At 46.2% G+C, this 15,331-nt stretch overlaps 1 protein-coding gene across 1 annotated transcript; it reads left to right on the forward strand.

Moving 5' to 3' along the window:
* The first annotated feature begins 271 nt into the window (after positions 1-271).
* On the forward strand, positions 272-14,147 carry WNT16 (Wnt family member 16). Its single transcript, XM_039520807.1, has 4 exons — positions 272-569; positions 687-934; positions 4,982-5,268; positions 12,718-14,147. The coding sequence occupies exons 1-4, from the start codon at positions 475-477 to the stop codon at positions 13,180-13,182; spliced, it is 1,095 nt and encodes a 364-aa protein (XP_039376741.1). The 5' UTR covers positions 272-474; the 3' UTR covers positions 13,183-14,147.
* The last annotated feature ends 1,184 nt before the right edge of the window (positions 14,148-15,331 follow it).

A 15,331-nucleotide genomic window follows, 5' to 3' on the forward strand; every position in this document is an offset into this window, starting at 1 on the left:
GCGCTCTGGGGACACCTGTCGCACAGCCGAGCCCCTTTGCTTTTTCCCAGAGCAGAGGCCGGGACCCGCACACAGACGCCGCGTCCCTCTCCCCGAGCGAACCCTGCCTCTCCCCGGGAGCCTGTTTCAGAGCCGGTGTCCCGCGCGGGCGCGCCCCCTGGCGGGCGAGCCCTTGCCAACCCCCTGCCCCGCGAGCTCTGCGGACCAATGGGCGCTCTCGCTAATATTCATGAGCTGCCGCGGGCCAATGAGCGGCCAGGCGCGGCTGGAGGGGCCGAGAAGGCTGGGCATGGAGAAGTCCAAGAGGAACCTGCTCCCGGTTGAAGCGAAGGCACCTCTGCCCGGCCCTGCGCTGCGCTGCCGCGGCCGCCCCCAGGCTGCTCTCGCCGGGCTCGGAGCACGGGAAGAGGCAGAATAAGGGGAAGCTGCCGCCGGGGCTGTCACCTGCGGGCCCAGGGACGGCGGGCTGCCTCCATGGGGCGGGCTGGCTGGGGCTTGCCTCGCCTGTGCGTGCGGTGGGCAGCGCTGCTGCTAGCGCTCTGGCCCTGCTGCGCCCACGGGAACTGGCTGTGAGTCGGGGCGGGCGGCGGGCGGCGATGGGGCTGGCGGGGCGGCCGGGGGAGGGGGCAGGTCTGTGGCCGAGAGACTCCGGCTGCCTGGCTCTCACTCCCGGGCTGGTTCCGCAGGTGGCTGGGCATCGCCTCCTTCGGGGTCCCGGAGAAGCTGGGCTGCGCCGGGCTGCCGCTGAGCGGCCGCCAGAAGGAGCTGTGCAAGAGGAAGCCCCACCTGCTGCCCAGCATCCGCGAGGGCGCGCGGCTGGGCATCCAGGAGTGCCGGAGCCAGTTCCGGCACGAGCGCTGGGACTGCCTCCTCCTGCCCCCCGACGCCGCCGCCGCCGCCGCCTTCTCCGTCTTCGGCGCCGAGCTGAGCAGCGGTGAGTCCGCGGGGGTCCCGAGCCCGCTGCGCGCCCCCAGGTGCCCGCCAGCCGGGAGGGGCAAAGGCGCTGGCACCTGCCAAGCCCTGGCGCCTCGGCCGGGGTTCGGCGGCCGCCGAGCAGCGCTAGTCCAACTTGGGGCGCCGGGCTGCGGAGGCCGCTACTCCAGCCCCGTCCCCGGGGGGCGCGATCCGCCCACGTGCCGGGGCTAGACGGGGGCGCCGGGCGGGGACGAGCAAGAGGCTGGGAGGTGCGAACGTTGCACTGACGAGCAAAGACCCCCCCAGCTGTCCCCGCTTATAGAGGGCAGGGGGGTCGGGGGAGCGGAATCCCGGGGCCCGCCCATGCCCAGCGCCTCTCGTGTGTCCCCTCCACCAGCTGCTCTCCAGACACTTTGCTTATAACCAGTCTACGGACAAGCTAAAGGACCCCGCGGCCGCCGCCTCCTCCTCCTTTTCCCTGGCAAACGGCGGGCAGCGGCACTGGCAGCAGCAGAATACAGCTGCTTTGATCCTGATCTTCAGACGGGCTTGGCAGGTGTCCGCCTCCAGCGGGGGAATGGCTGGCTGGTGTAACTCACCGTGCACCTGGGCTGTTGTGTTCTGGTGGGGAAAAAACACATGATGCAACTTTACAAGGGGCCTGGATCTGATCTGACCTTGCCAACGCCTCCATTGACATTAATGCAACTCCTTTGATTTACATGGAATTACACCTGGCTGACATCAGTATAAGTGAGGGTAGAATGAGGTGCATTATTGTTTAAATTCTTTTATATACTGCTGGCCTTCCTCCCCCAGTTTACACTAGAGATTTGCCCTGATTTCAGCCATTTCTAGACAGCCGCCAAAGGCTTGATCCTGCCGTTGCTCAAGTCAATGGAGAAACTCCTATTGATTGCAGGATCAACCCCCAAGTGAAATCCTACATAGACAGGCAAAGACACCATAAGCCTTGATGTGCACTAGTGTTGTTTAGTCTGATTTCAAGCAAGGGTCAACTGCATTAGTGCAAATCACAGTCTGTAGTAGTGTACTGTGTCTACATTAGCTGTAGCAGATGGGTAGAGGAGGGATGGCTGAAATCTGCAGTGTAGACAAGACCTAAGTCTAAATTTCCAAAACCGTCATAGTTTATTGTAATTTTAATTTTGATCTGCTACATCCCTGCATGGCAAAGTGTTGTTTTAAATATTAATATTCTGAGATGAATATTTGTGCAGTTTTAATCCCTTTGTTTCACAGTGATGAAATTAACTGAGCAATCATAAACATCATTTCAAGCAAATCATTTGATTGTTTTATTTAGAAGTGCACACAATGGGTACAATATCAGTGTAGAAATGTACCACGTAAAGTGTAAATAAGAAAAAAAAGAATCCAAATGTTATGTTGTCTTAATTCTTTAAACATTTCTCATCGCTCTTTTTTGTTTTATTTGTTGTGTTATAATCACAGTATTTTAAACATATTTCATTAATACAATAATTAGAATGCAAGACCTCAGTTCAGCAAGGTATTTAAGCACATGCCGGCTTTAAGTATGTGAGTGGTCAATGGGAATTGGCTGAATCAAGGCTTAAACTAGGGGTAATTTGTCTATATTAGATGAAAGCATCAGCTCCTGCAAGAAGCTCTCTCCATGCTCCCGTGGAGCCTCGCTGACTTGGCATCTATCTTTGTTGATCAGGTTGTAGGGTCTGGGCCGAATTTACTAATTAAACACAATTATTTTCAAAGGTGTTTCACTAGAACACATTCTCCTTTAATATAATTATTTTATGCCAAATATTTATGGCTTTAGATACTGTTAATAAGTGATGACCAAGGCACCGATCTCCCCTCCCCACCACAGGAGTAGTGTCATTGCTCCCAAACACTTTTGCACATGCTTCATTTTACTCACATGAGTATTTCCATTGAAGTCCTGTGCATAAGGTTACTCATCCATGTCAGTGTTCACAGGATTTGGGTTCAATCCCACGCTACTTGTCTGAATGAAGAGTGCACAATGAGGTCCTTCAGTAGTTTAAGATTGTATTTTGTCCCTATGTAATGGTTGCTAAATGCTATTATACAGCACTTGAGAAATAAACCACAAAAATAAATAACTAAAAATAAGCAATACAAAGTAATGTAAATTTGGAAAGGACCATCCTTGCAGTTACCCGTGTGAATAACTTTATTCGTGTGACTACTCATATGGATATCAGTTGGGCCCAAACTTAGGGACTGACCCTGCAGATACTTACACATGAGTGTCTTTACTAGTGTGAATAGTCTCATTGGTGTTTTTTAAGGGAAAAGTTGTTTTGGTGCCATCAAAACACTTTAATAGAAATGAAGTTCCTTTTCAGTGAGCAGTGTGGATAACTAAAACTCTCTCTTATAACAGTGGAGAAAATAGTAGTGCTTCAACTGATGGCAGGATGTTTTAGATGGCCTTAATAGTGTGCTAACCTTACCAGAGCCTTTAAAGATATCAGGCCAGATTCTCTGGGGCAGTCACTTTATGCCACACCTCCAGCAGAATTTGTCTCTAAAGTTGGCTTAACCAGCATGGGAAGAGTCACCCCAGGGCAGTGGTTCCCAAACTGAGGTTAATGCACCCCTGGGGGTTCGCAAAATGTTACAGGGGTTCTTGGGAGAAAATTCCCTAATGGTGGACAGAGCTGTCCCTAGGGACTCTGGGCAGCATGGGCCAGCAGCCTGGAGCCCCTGGACTTCCAAGAGCTAAGCAGATCAAAGCAAGCATGTCTATCACACTGAGGAGATTTAAACTTCAAGATTCCTTATAAGAAATAGAAAGGGAGGTGGATATTTTTTGCTGTTTTTAAAATTAAATAGGCAGCTAGTATTGTTTTTTAAATTATTAAGAACAAGTTTAAGCTTTGTTGTAACGTGCGCTGTTTGTCTGGACTGCTCAAGACCTGAATGCTTGTGTAGGAGGAACTCTCTGAGTTGGCTTCTTAAATACCTTCATGCTGTTTCACATCTGATACTCCTTGATGAAACATAGGAGCCTTGTCTTATAACAGGCTTATTCAAAGTGATACAACCTACGAAAGTGAGATCTTGGAAGAATGTTGCCATTTTTGTAATGTAATAACAATACTGTAATGATAAATAATAAATAGTGTGTAATAAGCATGTCAGAAGAACAAATTTTATATTTCCAAGATCACTGCTTTTATAATTTATACTCAGGTAAAGGAGAAAATTCCTGGAAATATTCATTTTTAGGAGGGGGTTCGTGAGACTTGACATTTTAGTGAAAGGGGTTCACAGGTTATTAAAGTTTGGGAACCACTGCCCCAGGGCAAGGATCATCCATTGGTGGCATAAAGATAGCACTTTGGCTTTATGCCACTTCCCCTTCTTAATGCCAGCCTACCAGAGAAAAGGGAGTATGGCCAAAAACCTTTATGCCACTCTGATCCCTGGCTGTGGTTTCAGCTTCTTCTGATTGTTGCACCCTTTGTAAATTAGAACAGCCCTGAAGTTCTTAAAGGTGGCATACAGTGGGATCTGGCCCTGTACAAAGGCAACACTATGATCCTGGGCATGTACAGGTGAACTTTGGGTCACCCCATGATCTGAACCATTTTCTCCTTATTCAAATCAGTATTAATGGTGGAGAGCAGCAGGGCTGGTCAGAAGTTTTCAATTGAAATTTATTTTTGAAATTTTTCTGGGGCAAAAACTCCACAAATCCACTTCTGAAAGTGGTGAACAAAATGACACATGCTCAGAATGAAGTAGCATAATTAAGGGAACAGTCCTGCAAAATGAAATGTATGTGAGCAGTCCTTCCGCATCTGCAAAGTCTTGTTAGGCTGGGGTCTCGTTTCCATGACACCAGTGTAACTCCATGAATCAGGCTCATTGACATCAGTGGGATATGGTGTAAATAATGACTGTAGAGCTCTCTTATTATTTCCCTTGAATAATAGCTACTGCGGATTGACTTCCAAGATTCATTTGTGACAATTAATAGTGGCCAGGTGTGGTTAATCTCTAAAATAACATTTCCATGCATTCTTTTTAGGCACCAAGGAAACAGCCTTTATATATGCAGTGACGGCGGCAGGCCTTGTACATTCAGTGACTCGATCATGCAGTGCAGGAAACATGACTGAGTGCTCCTGTGATACAAACCTGCAAAACGGTGGCTCAGCCACTGAAGGCTGGCACTGGGGTGGCTGCTCTGATGACATCCATTATGGAATGTGGTTTAGCAGAAAGTTCTTAGATGGGCCTATTAAGAACATAACTGGAAAAGACGGGAACGCATTGATCTCAATGAACCTGCACAATAACGAGGCTGGAAGGCAGGTATGCATTAGAAGTTAGAAATCGAACCAAATGCTTGTTAGATTTAACTGCCCAAAGTGGCATTAATGCAAAGAGGCCTGATCCTGACTGCAAGCAAGGATTGGGCCCATGGCAAGAGCCAAACTAAAATCTCCAGAGCAAAGAATTTCAAAACTGAGGCTAAAAATCCAGGCTATCATCTGTCTAACTCACTTTATAGTTAAAAACCAAAAACCACAAAATAATTTTGTCAGAATTGGAGTGCAGTAGAAACTTTTATTTTGCATGCCCCTCCTTTAATCAAATTTAACCACACCCTTCTCAGAATAATGCTTGTGGCTTCGTTTCCTTTCTGTTATATACAATGGGCTGCATTTTTTTTTAACCTTTCTGTGGGTTGACAGAGTGGACATCAGGTTTCTTAGCTGCTAGAGTCTGTTTTTTTTAAAATTGCTCTTTACTTTGTTGCCCACAGTGCATTACATGCTGTTATATAGACCCATGAATAAGCATTTTTAGACAGGGTTTATATACAGTCTTTCCTGAAAGAAGCTGAGTTCCCACAACTCCAGGAAAGTCAGCATGAGCTTTGAAATCAGTTGCAAAACTCCCATTGACTTCAGTAGGATCAGGATTAGGGCCCACAGTCTGCAATGATCAGGCGCTTGCCTATCACTTTCTCAGCTCTACCCACACTTGAAAATTAAATAAAAAATTTTAGCGTTGAGCACCATAGTTAGGTTGAAGTAGCCCCTTGTCTTGACCACTTCCATCAATGTAGGAAGCATCTATGCTATAGCAGCATAGCTGTAGCGTAGATAAGCCCAGGGTAGTTTTATTGAAATCAATGGACTGTTGGCAGAGTAAGGTACCACTTTGTGTGAATAAGGATAGCAGAATCTGCCCCAATGAGAATCTAGGAATTTAGGACCTTACAGGATTGCAGGCGTTTTGTAATACAGAGCTCTGCAGTACAGCACAGAAAAGAGCACTGTAGAAATCATTTGGTGCATACACCTTAGTCCATGCTGCATTTTTCTACAGCACAGCACTGGTTTTTGTATTAAAAAAAAAAAATCATCCATGGCAAGCTTGTAGCAGTTAATGATCTTTAGCCACACTGTTTTTGCAGCAGAGCTGGAATTGTTGTTAAATACCCTTGGAGAAAGTATGCAGACTATTTTGTGTGATTTCCATACAGTAAATATTTTGCAATTTAGCTGTGAGCTGTAGGGTAAAGCAAATACTGCGGCTTTTATGCCATGTGAAAGAGAAAGCAGCCCTCATTATTTGCAGTTAGGATTTTACTCTAACCATGGTATCAGTGAGTAAAATATCAGCATAAATTCTCTTGATTGTCCTAATTTCAAAATCCTTAAATAGATGTTGGAAAGAATTTAAACTGGTGTTCTGGGGCCTACAAGAAGGAGGTTTTGCAAGATATTGTGCTATTGTATGACCTTTCATAATAAATACCATCATGTTTCAGATGCCATGTCATTGCAAGAACAGTCTTCCAGGGAGTGATGTGACACTGTTCATTTGGAATAACTGGTACTGGTTTTGGTATGTGTAGAATACTCCAGTTCCTGTGCCATCTCTACTCAGAATCCTGTGTTTAAGCTTTGATATCCTAGTTTGCTCTAGGACATGTAACTTGAAAGTAGGAAGGATTGGAAGATGGGAAAGGAAGAGTAGTCCAGTGTTTACTAGTCTGAGACTGAGAAAATCAAGGTTCAATTCCCTGCTCTGTCAGAGAGTTCCTGTGGCAAGTCATTTAGGTACCTTAATATCTTTGAGAATCTGGGCCTAACTCCCAAATGCCAGTGGGAGTTTGGCACCTAAATACTTTTGAGGCAGAGGGCCTTCGCTTCCCTGTGTCTCAGCTGCCTTCTGTAAATGGTGGCGGGGGGGGGGGGGAAATAATTCTATCTTACCTCACAGGTGTTGTAATAGATGAATAGACTTGTGATTGTGAGGTGCTCAGATACTATGATATTTCAGATATCTAGACAGACTGGGGGCCAAACGCTCCCTTCTGGTTCCACAAGTAGAAAAAAAGAATGGATCTGGGTGGGGTGGGCGCCATCGTATGCAACCCCTGTTCTTCCAAGCACTGTAGAAACTTCTCCCTGGATGCTTCTTGAAAATAAGTGAGTACAAGTGAGCTGGTGACAAGAGGGGTTAGCCTCAGGAGTCTGTTCCCCAATCCCATGAAAATTCCAAGTGTATGTTAATTTTGACCCTTTCATAATGAACATACACTGTTCCCCTCTTGTTAAGTGGAAGTTGGAGAGAGCAGCAGTCAGGACCATTCTGAGAACACTGCCCCTACAGGAGCTGTGTTGCTGGGGAGGGGAGATGTGGCAGCATGCAGCATCCATATGGATTTCCCTTGTCTCTGGTGGGTCTCAGAAGGAAGGAACCTCACACCTTTCTCTTGGGGGTGGGTGCAAACCTCTCCTCCCTCAGGGAATGATCAGGCTAAAACTGAGAGTCTGAACTCACAGGGTTCCATGTCCCATAAAGGAATATACTAATTGACCCATCAGAATATTGTATTGACAGATAGGCAGAGGAACTCACAAGTGTATTGCACTTCTTAGCTCCAAACATATTGTGGCAAAGTACCTCCTTGCCTCTAGTAGGTCCTGCGCTTATTGGCAGATTTCCTCCCCTCAGTGGTCTTCCGCTTGGATGAAACCCAGTCTGGATCAACTCCTCCTATGTCTGATTAGGAGTAGCAAGGCTTGGGGGGAACCCAGGCCCACCCTCTACTCCAGGTTCCAGCCCAGGGCCCTGTGAATTGCAGCAGTCTCTATAGTGCTACTTGTAACGGCTGCTTGACCGCTACAGCTCCCTGGGCTACTTCCCCATAGCCTCCTTCAAACACCTTCTTTATCCTCACCATAGGATCCTCCTGGTGTCTGATACTGCCTGATTGTATGGTGTTTCCTCAATCCTCCAGTAGCACACCCTCTCAGCTCCCTGTGTCTCTGGCTCCCAGCTCCTCATACACACTTCCTTCCTGTGGCTTCTCCTCCTTGACTGGCGTGAGCTCCCCTTTTTATACCAGGTGCCCTGATTAGCCTGCCCTGATTGGCTGCAGGTGCTCCAATCAATGTAGCTCTCTCCAGTGTCTTCTAGAAAGTTCTTAATTGGCCCCAGGTGCCTTGATTATCCTGGAGCAACTGCCATTTTGGTTCCCATGGTACTAGGGATTTGCTTAGCCTGGGGCTAACATACCTGTTCCTCAGTACTTTCCTGTAGCCATCCAGCCTTGCTCCATCACAATATTAGATAATGATTTGGGGACAGGATGACTCAGAGGATGTCTAATGGAGCTGTTTGGAATTGGTTATTGGTCTGCTAGTGAGTGAAATGTCACCTGCTTAGTGGCCTGTGTGAAATGAGGTGATGGCCTTATCAAGGTCCAGATAACTGTCATCAGAACCACAATCCCTGTTGGCACTCTTGGTGACAGCATCGGCAGAGTGGATTGAGTGGGTGTGGACTGAAGTATTTACTCTGTCCTATCATTGCTCCAAATGGGGCTGTTGCTTATAGGCCAGAGTGTATGGTCTAAACAGAGGATTCAGCCACCAGCATAGCACCTTTCACAAACAGTAAATTCACCTCGCTTCCCTGTATATACACATACATACATAACCCATAAAAGCACTGCAGTGCATGTGACAGTGCCCATATGGCATAAGTTTCTAGCTGTAGTGGATCAGAACATATTGTACCTTGAAATGCCCTCAGATTATGCAGAAACATGAGACCATAATTTCCAGCATCCTGACACAATCCGGCCTGCTTTCGTTTAGATGCTTACCATTAGGCACCAAAGTTTGGCCTCGTGCATAGAAGCTTGTTTCATGACAATCTCTTGTTGCAGTCAGAATATGAATACACCGCCTCACAATGCTATCCTTGCAGTCACCTTTTAGAGCAGAACCACACATCATGAAGCACCATGGGGAGAGGTAATCGGAACCACTTAGATACTGGACTAGGGGTGAGAATGAGGCTCACATCATTCACCCCACTAACTTCAATGGGGCTAGTCATGTGTGGAAAGTGAAGTTTGTGAAATTATTTGCAAGATCAGGGTGTATGTTCATACAGAACCTAGAACTAATGTGGTTTCAGTCTACTTGGGGATGCTACATTCTACCATGATACATATAAATAATAATGGTAACTAGGATAATACTTTGAAATAGAATCTCTTTGTAAAACAGGTTTACTGTTTACATTCTCTATATGGTTTCTGTTTTTCTTTGTCATTTTTGCTAGCTTCTCAGGTTATTTACATTGTAACAAAGGCCCTCCTCTTTCAGAGGCCAGCTTCTCCTCTGCCTTAATCATAGTGAAGACTTAATGCCAAAGCTGTGACTACCCAATCATTTCCTTATCAACTGATTCTGAAGATACAAATACAGGATTATGATTGTACAAATAAATAGTGAGGAAGAGAACACAAGTATCTGCCATGATTGTAGTGGTGAATCAGAGTGTTACTGGAAGACTATTGTAAATTGGGGATGCCCAAGGGTAGTCTGGGCGTAGGCCCTACACCCCATTCTTGCAGAGGAGCAGTTTGGGTGTTCCTACTGCCTGGATATAGCAGCCTCCAGCTCCAGATATGGCCCATGGGGTCTTGAAATGTTGCCTGCAGCTCCTTCCCAGTTCACTAGGTTCAGTCTGCATTGACTAATGGTTCTAACAGGTCAGGGCTCACGCCTGCTATTCCTCTTTAATGGCTCTGTGAATGCCTCACTTGTTTGACTTACCAGCGACCTCGAGCAACAAGCAATTTCTATTCATGCACCAAGGAAGGTACAAGTCCAAGCAAATATGGTCATGTGTATTTTTAATAATGTTTGTAGAGTTATACATAATTAGGTGTGACCTTGAAGATCCAGGCACATTGCCAGTGCAGCCCTAAGTATCACTCTGGGCTCAATCTGGCAATGTGCTGAGCCCTGAACTCCCACTGAAGTCAACGGGACCTAGTCAGGGCAGGGGCCAAAGCTTCAGCCACCCTGATAGAAATGGGTTCATTTTTTGTTCCAAATTTACCATAATGTTAAAACTTAAAGGCAGGGACAAATCACTTCCTCTGCACCAACTTATAACAACTGCTCATTTGTTAAACTTTGGGAGGGAGGGGGCGGGTTGCCAGTCAAGACACAAATAAAGACAGTCCTTGGCCCTTGGAGTTTGCAGCCTAAGACCCTGACTCTTAAATCTGTCGTTTGAGGATAGAGCAGTGCCCCTGATGTCACTGGAGCTCTGCATGGGGGCACGGCTCCAGTGGCTGTGATCAGTCTGCAGGATAAAGTAAGAGTCGCTGTGAAATCCAGAGGAAGGTGTTAAATTTGTATTTTTCCTCCCTCACCCCCTTCGTTCCTCTCCTTTTATAAATGCTAGGGCAGGGAAGGCATGTGATGGACATGGGCGAGTATTTGTGGGCATCATGGAGGAAGTGGGTCTGTGGGAAGGATTTGAGTAAACAGAGGACAAGTTTTTTTTCCGGTGGATGCTGAAGAATTTGCTCCGTAGTTTATGTGGAAGTGTGTGTCCCTGTACAGAGTTCTCCTAAGATCTTCATGTTGTTGGTAAAGATACAAAACTGGAAAACACACCAGACTCCATTGCGTTATTAGTCTGCTGTAGGCTTACCCCAAGATCCCTTTTACACTCAGTTGTTATAAATCAGGGTAAATGGCCTTTAACCTTACTGCACTAATAGCTTAAAAATGTATCTACTTTGCTGTATAAAGTTTAAAGAGAAGCTTTTAGCTGCACTATTAAGTCTTAAAAATCAGCCTTTCTTAGTACTCTCCAGCTACTGGTGCTTCAAAAAATTTCATCAATAAATTGTTTAGTGATTAAAATGTATACATTTGTTGTGGGAGTGCAGGACAGGGACAAGTTAGATACACTACAGACAACTATAATATGGACTTTTCCACACCAATTACCAATGAAGCCATATAGAGTGTTACTAATAGAGAGGTTCCAAAAAAATGTAAGCTTCATTGTTTTGCTAAGTCTGTGTATATCAGGGGTGGGCAAACTACAGCCCATTGGCCGGATCCGGCCCCTCAGTGCTTTTGATCTGGCCCGCGGGTAAGCAGCTGCGGGCCGGAGCCCGAACCCTGAACCCCCCTGCACTCCACTCCCCTGCCCTGAGCCTCCTCCCGCACTGTGCACCCCCTCCTGCACCCCAAACCCCTTCCTTGAGCCCCCCATACATCCTACACTCCCCCTGCGCCAACCCCTTGCCCTGAGACCCTTCCTACACACCACACCCCCTCCCAAACCCCACACCCCAACACGCTGTCCCAGCCCTACATTCATGGCCCTGCATGCAATTTCTCTGGCCAGATGTGGCCCTCGGGCCAAAAACTTTGCCCACCCCTGATGTACATGATAGTTTTTTAAACTTTTCCAGAGCTGAGTCACGTGTACCAATAGACACACTTCATTGTTTACTTCTACGTATGACCATCCATGAGAGATTGAAGGGGAAACCATTACACTCACTCTCTGCTAAAGATTTGAGCTGCAGTCCCAGCTGTAGCAAGTTAGTGCTTTGTTTACAGTCTACAGTTTTTCGAGGCTGGCTCCAATATAAGCTCTGCCTAGATTCTTGCATGCGCTGCAGAAGCCAATTAAGACTGCACACACCCTTTGCCCTGCAGACACTTTTTATTAAGTCGTCTTATATCTGAAAAGGATTTCAAACTTATTCCACCCAACAGAAACACTTCAAAAAGGAAAGTATTAACTCTACTGATATTTCTAAAATACCGCAAAATTATAAACAATATGGATAAGTTACACTATCAAAATACGTTAGCTAGTGTTTGTGTGCAGTGAAAAAATGCATTGAAAACAAAAGATGTTAATGGCAAACCTAACTTAATACCTACCCTACCTACCTACAACAGTAGAGCCTGATCCTGCCTGTGTGACAATCACCTGGGACTTAACCTAAGACCCTGGATCTAAATGTCCTCAGCTAAATCCACTCTCATTCCCAAACTGTGCACTGTTAAATGTCATTGCTATGTTCCACTCAAGAGGTGGCTGCATTTCAGCAATGGGTGGAATGATTACGTATATGTAGTTTAGGGGAAACTTTGAATCCTTCAGAATGAAAAAAAGGCATACATGTCAATTTTGAAGTAGTGATAATGGAAACGTACAACTTATTTTGTCTTGCTAAGATGAGCTGCAGGTGCTCAGCACCTCTAAAAAGTCAGGCCCTGTGCATGTCTTAAGCTAGGTACCCAGAGAGAGTAACCACTAAAAATTTGTCCCTTCTGTGCCCTTGTTTCCCCATCAGTAAAATGCTCAGAGACCTATGGATTACTAGCGAATGAGCAGTATTTTTAATGAATGAGGAAATATGGTGGAATTAAAGTCTGAATATTGGTCTCGATTTGTTTTCAGGCTGTAGCAAAGCTGTTGTCAGTGGATTGCCGTTGTCATGGAGTTTCTGGGTCCTGTGCCGTGAAAACTTGTTGGAAAACTATGTCTTCATTTGAAAAGATTGGCCAGTATTTAAAGGATAAATATGAAAACAGTATACAGGTATCGGACAGACTGAAGAAAAAGCTACGCAGGAAAGAAAAAGCCCAACGGAAAATACCAATCCGCAAGGAAGATCTTCTCTACATAAACAAGTCACCCAACTACTGTGTAGAGGATCGCAAACTTGGGATTCCTGGAACACAGGGAAGGGAATGCAATCGCACTTCGGAGGGACCAGATGGTTGCAACCTCCTCTGCTGTGGCCGTGGTTACAACACTCACGTGGTCAGACATGTGGAGAGGTGTGAATGCAAGTTTGTCTGGTGCTGTTATGTACGCTGCAGAAGATGTGAGAGCATGACTGATGTTCATACCTGCAAATGAGACACTCTGCCTCCGAAAACAAAGCAACTCCTTCCTGCTGAACAGGACTCATTCCTCCCGTGTTGGAATAACAAGAGGATCAGTCTCAGTAACAGAGCTCACGGAATGTATTGTATTCCAAACAGTTTGGTTTCTAACTGAAAGAGCAACTCAAGATAAATAGTAGCCTGCACAAAATGATAAAGTAACAGCAAAAATGGCCATGCCTTCTGAGAAGTCCGGGTGGATAGTGACATATTTGAATATGTAATGCCAGAGCTAGTTAGGGGTATTAAACTTTTCATCAGCAACAGCCATAACAAGATGATCAAGAATTGCCTTAACGTTGTCAATAAATATAGTGGAAAAAAGTTAAGAAGAGGTATTGGCTTTTAATGGCCACAGGCTGAAAGGATACTGGACATGTGAGAGGTGTCATGGAGTCCTCACTCCCATCTGTTTAATAATGGGAACCATTCAGGAGCTAGAATTGCCCATGTATGGCTTGTTCCTGCATGCTGCTGAAAGAAATGAGGATGCAAAGCTCTACTGTTGAACGTGCAGTGCTTGATTAGCCACTGTGCAGAGGGGCAGTCATGTAGTGTAAATGTGTTGGTGCTCAGTAATGTGAGCTGAGTACTTGGGAGAGTGGGGATAATGGGTATATTTTGGGTGGAGATGAGGCATGGCCAGGCCATCGGTGCTGGAGTTCGTTCTAGTGAATGCAAATAGTGTGCACAGTAGCTGCCATTTTTAGTATTTTCACAAGGCTATTACTCAAATGTGCTTAGAACAACTGAAAGGAGGGCAGCTGTGTAGGAGAGAATGGTAGCTGAAGGAAACAGACTGCTGCAGCCAGCTCCTCCAGGTCTCATATGTGTGTGGGGCACAGTGTTCTTGCCAGCAGGGCCAGCTCCAGACCCCAGTGCGCCAAGCGTGCGCTTGGGGCGGCATGCCGCGGGGGGCGCTCTGCCTGTCGCTGGGAGGGCGGCAGGCGGCTCCGGTGGACCTCCCGCAGGCATGCCTGCGGAGGGTCCGCTGGTCCCGCGGCTCCGGTGGACCTCCCGCAGGGGTGTCTGCGGAGGGTCCGCTGGTCCCGCGGCTCTGGAGGACCTCCCGTAGGCGTGCCTGCGGATGCTCCACCGGAGCCGTGGGACCAGCGACCGCCAGAGTGCCCCCCGCGGCGTGCCGCCGTGCTTGGGGTGGCAAAATTCCTAGAGCCGCCCCTGCTTGCCAGCCCCCTATCTTTAGCCCCAGTGCCCTCAGCTTACTGTACTGTTGGGTCAAAATTAACAAGTCACTATCTTACAGCGGTTTTAGTGGTGGCTTAGCTCTGGTTCTCTTAATCCTCAGCCACATCACATGCAGGATCAAACCAGGAGAAATTTATCATAAAGGGAAATAAATGTCAAAAACAGAACTTTTTTTCCCCTCCTGCCTTTAAGAACATAAGTATGGCCATACTGGATCAGATCAATGATCCATCTAGCCCAGTATCCTGTCTTCCGACTGTAGCTGGTACCAGATGTTTCAAAGGGAACGAATGGAACAGGGCAATTTATCTAATGTTCTGTCCCATCATCCAGTCCCAGCTTCTGGCAGTCATACTTTAGGGACTCCCAGAGCATAGAGTTGCATCCCAGACCCTCCTGACTAATAGCGATTGATGGACCTATCCACCATGAATATCTTTGCAGATATAGTAGCTAGAATATTTCAATAGATCACTCCCCAGCCAGTGTTGCTTATAAAACGAGATCAAATGGATAACGTATTTGATAGATTATTTTAATGGTGTGAGCCACTTACTCTACTGGTATTATTTTCCTCCATTTTTGGCCCATTGTTATTTACATCTGTGAAAGGATGGGAACCATTCAGGGATTAGGCATTACCTGTGCAGAGCTTGTTCCTGCACACTGCTGAAAGAAATGGGGATGCAAAGCTCAACTGCTGAACATACAGTATTTGCTCAGCAACTATGCAGAGAGGGCCATGTAGTATATGAAATGCATCTGGTGCTGATTGTTTATTTGTAATTATGTGTTAAATACTGCTTTAAAAGCATTATGCGTAAGGGTTTTGGTTGCTGAAATATACAAAGATGTATTTTTTATAAGATAAAGTTTATATTTTGTAAATATTTAAATTATGCAAGTTATAGAAAAGG

This window comes from Mauremys reevesii, linkage group 1 (genome assembly GCF_016161935.1).
Source record: "Mauremys reevesii isolate NIE-2019 linkage group 1, ASM1616193v1, whole genome shotgun sequence".
In the NCBI taxonomy this organism is placed as follows: Eukaryota; Metazoa; Chordata; order Testudines; family Geoemydidae; genus Mauremys; species Mauremys reevesii.